The sequence below is a fragment of the Orycteropus afer genome, unplaced genomic scaffold, assembly GCF_000298275.1.
Source record: "Orycteropus afer afer isolate SDZICR_OR568_19922 unplaced genomic scaffold, OryAfe1.0 scaffold00213, whole genome shotgun sequence".
NCBI lineage: Eukaryota > Metazoa > Chordata > Mammalia > Tubulidentata > Orycteropodidae > Orycteropus > Orycteropus afer.
The window spans coordinates 1,670,895-1,674,980 of record NW_006921800.1 but is presented as its reverse complement, the minus strand read 5'-3'; the positions used below and the strand labels follow the sequence as shown (position 1 = coordinate 1,674,980).

General features: G+C 37.3%; 1 protein-coding gene across 1 annotated transcript in view; it reads right to left on the bottom strand.

Annotated features, from left to right (window-relative positions):
* Positions 1-3,237, bottom strand: part of LRRC7 (leucine rich repeat containing 7) — a 601,965-nt gene extending 598,728 nt beyond the window's left edge. Inside the window, 2 exon segments of the mRNA XM_007948315.2 lie at positions 1,671-1,715; positions 3,227-3,237. Of these exon segments, the coding sequence (XP_007946506.2) occupies positions 1,671-1,715; positions 3,227-3,237 (56 nt within the window).
* Between the last annotated feature and the right edge of the window lie 849 nt (positions 3,238-4,086).

The following is a 4,086-nucleotide window of genomic DNA, read 5'->3' as shown; positions in this document are numbered from 1 at the left end:
CATTAGAGTGACATCATTAAAAAAAAAAAAAAACTTTAAGGAGATCTTTTGCATCAGATTTACCCAATATTTTTCTTTTACCAGGTTGTTTTAAGTAGCCAAGGAGTTCTGGTGATGTGGTGGTTAAGGCATTGGGCTGATAACCAAAAGGTAAGTGGTTCAAACCTACCAGCTGCTCCAGGGAAGGAAGATAAGATCCACTTCCATAAAGATTTACAGCATTGGACACCACATGGGGGTCACTGTGAGTCAGAATCAACTCTATGGCAGTGGGTTGGTGGGTTCATGTAGCCAGGAACTCTGGGAGTGCAGTGGTTAAGGGATTCAGCTGCTAACTAAAAGGTCAGCAGTTTGAACCAACCAGCCGTTTGGCAAAATAAAGATGAGGCAGTCTGCTGCCATAGACATTTACAGTCTGGGAAACTCTATGGACAATTCTATTATTTCCTATAGGGTTGCTTTGAGTTGGAATTGACTAGATGGCATTGGTTTTGGTTTGGTTTAAGTAGCCAATCTTACTTACACTGGTCCAGATACTAGCATTTGGGAACACCTAGAAATAAACATTTTCCATCTTAGGAGATAAAATTATCTGCTGTTACAGAGTAATTTTGCTGTTGCAAAGTTGCCTGGAGATCCATCATAAGAACCTGGAGCCTGCCTATTTATAAAGCTGCAAATCTGAATAGTAAAATGATTTCCTCCAATGAGGTTTGGCAAACTCAGCTGGATCAGAGAACAAGATTGTAATGATTTAGGACTGTGGATTGGCAAAGAGGTGTGGCAGAGGCTTAATGAATGAAGGAGGTGAAACTTGATTGGAATGGACTTACACTGGATAGAAGAAGAATGCCTGACTTACTAGAGGATAGGAGAGCATGGTTAAGAAAATAAAGGTATCAGAAAAAATAACTATTATGTTCAAGATATTGTTGTTGTTTGTTGTTATGTGCTGTGGAGTCAGACCTGACTCATAGCAACCCCTCCTTGGGTTTCCGAGGCAGTATCACTACAGAAGTAGATTGCCCAACATTCCTTCTGAGGAGTGGCTGGTGAGTTTGAACCGCCAGCTTTCTGGTTAACAGTCAAGTGCCTTAGGCACTATGCTACTAGGTTCTTTATATACATTTTTTTATGTCATCTTAATTTTTTCTATGGTTAACTTGAGGTTCAGATGTTAAGTAACTTGCTTAGGTTCATACACTGTAAATGAAATAAAACAAAACAAAACAGGATTTAAGTCCAGATCTGTGTCACCCCAAACTCATGCTACTAACTACTGCATGGACTGATGATGCAATAACATTTTCTGTAATGATTGATATGGTCCATATATGTGTTGTCCAATACAGTAGCTGCATACAGTCATATTGAAATATGGCTTGTGTGACTATGGAACTCAACTTGTATTTAAGGTAAAATTATAGATAATTTTATTTAGTTAAATTTAAATTTGATATCTACATGCATTTAGTGGCTGCTGTAATGGAGAGTAATGTTGTTGTTGTTATTGTTATGTGCTGTCAAGTCAGACTTGACTCATAATGACTCCTCCTTGGGTTTCCAAGGCGGTATCACTACGGAAGTAGATTGCCCAACCTTCCTTCCGAGGAGTGGCTGGTAAGTTTGAACCTCCAGCCTTCTGGTTAGCAGTTAAGTGCCTTAGGCACTACAGTACCAGAGTTCCATCCCTCCTTGGCTTTACGAGGCGGTATCTCTACGGTAATAGATTACCCAGTCTTCCTTCCAAGGAGTGGCTGGTGGGTTTAAACTGCCAGCTTTCTGGTTAGCAGTCAAATGCCTTAGGCACTATGCTACCAGAGTTCTCGAGGAGAGTACATGTACATGAAAGTAATTTTTTTTTTTTTTGGTAGAACATGGCTAGTGAAAATATAATTCTCCACTAAAGTCCTCTTAATTGAAGTAAATGAAAGCAGGGAAACTTAGTGTTGGAAAAATATCCCTTATATCGATCTTTTGGAGACAGATGGACAATTTAATTCCTCATTGTTGAGTCAGCCCAGAATAATCACTTAGATCCCTCTTTGCAGAAACACACTTTCTCATGCAACTACTGTTTTCAACTATGGGATTCTCCTCCTAGCACATCTAAGTACTTTGAATACACACTTGAAACTCCTTCCTAACTCAAGGCCTTTCTTTACACATTCTGCTCCCTTTGCTTTTAATGGTCTTTCTCTGAGTCTGCCTGAATAACTTCAACCATCCTTCAGGCCTTCCATATAATATCATTTCTTGAAAGAATTTTCTTTGATTCCTTAATCTAATTGTTGTTTCTTTTACCTGCTGTTGATTTGGCTCTGACTCATGGTGACTTTATGTAAAGCAGATTTATCCAATGCAATACATCCTTGATTTCTTTATGGCTGCTTCCAAAGACATTGTTTATTTAAATAGAATGAAATAATTGACAACTTCAATTTTTTCTCCACTAATCTAATTAGGTACCAAAATATGGTTCTGCCCTGCACCCTGGATAGTTTTCTACCACATCACTTATCACAACTGCCATTAGATGTTGTCTGAAAGTTTTGTTTAATATCTCTCTTTCTCTTTGACAGTAAGCTCTGTGAAATCAAGAACAATGATGGTTTCATTCTTCACTGTATCTGAAGAAATTCACAAAGTTCTTGGAATCCACTAACTATTCATTTTTGTATGAATACAAAAAGTCTGTATCTACTGATCCTACCATAAGTAAAAAGACGTCTCTGAGGTCATTTGGGATAACCTTGGTAGTCAAATTAGTGGCTTTCTGAATACTGCTACTGTTCCCTTACCCCACCATAGGTGTTTCCTTCTTTCATTCTCTGATACTTCCTAACACTTTCCTAGTAGGCTGTCACTTTGTACTCATCAACAGCATCTCATTATCCAAATCCAATCACCTACAAAGCATGACCAGAAGTCAGACAGTTGGCAAGTTATTGTTGTTGTTAGATGTCATTGAGTCAGCTCTGACCCCATGTACAACAAAAGGAAATATTGCTGATCATGGGCCATCTTCACAATTGTTGGTATGCTTGACTCCATTGTTGTGGCCATTGTACATTTTAAGTGTCTTCCAAACTAAGGGGAGGACCTCCCAGCACTATATTGGGTAACATTCTGCTGTGATCCATAGGGTTTTTATTGACTAATTTTTGGAAATAGTTTGCAAGAAATTTCTTTCTAGTTTGTCATAGTCTGGAAGCTCCGCTGAAACATGTCCTGCATGGGTGACTGTGCCGGTATTTGAAATACTGGTAGCATAGTTTCCAATATTGTAGCAAGAAGCAAGACTCCACAGTAGGACAAAATAACTGTGGGCAGGAATGCTATAGACAACCATAGGTTTCCATTGCTTAGGAGATGGGATGGTAAGGGTGGAATGAGATCACAAGGGAGCAGTCATCTCAGTATGAGTAAAAATCCTGTGAGATTTCTTGGCTGAACCTTAGAAATGTCCTTTGCTTTCACCAGTGAATGGGGAAACTGATGAGAAAGGAAATTTATGGATTTATTACATCAAAGAAAATAAAAATGTAAGATCATCTTGTTTCGCCTTTAAGATACTAAAGATACTAAGGTGATATTTTTTCTCTCTCATTGAACTTATTACTGTATTTGCTGCTTTGTAAGAACAACCTAAAATGGAGATATGTAGTGATGAATGTATTTATTTGATAAATATATAATTTAGATAGGCCTCTAAGTGAAGTTCAATGTACAAGCAATGAGGTAAACATTGGGAAGCCCTTTTGCTTTGTGGTCTGTAGGCTCCTTAAGGACTTTTTCTTTTTAATCAGTTAAGGGGATACAAAATAAATCACAAAGAGTAAAGATCCTCATCTTATTAGTTTCTGGGAAAGTTAAAATTTCAATTATGCTTTAATAATTGACTATCTTTTAATTAAACAATTATGAACAAATGCAAGATTTTTTTGAAAAAAAAAATTAAGCATTCCTTTGAGTCTTTTGAAACTTGATTTAAGCAGACTTGAATGCAATAAGTTACATTCCTACTTAAAAAAACAAAACAAAACAAAAACCTTATATTTAGAATGACAATCAATATGAGTAGTA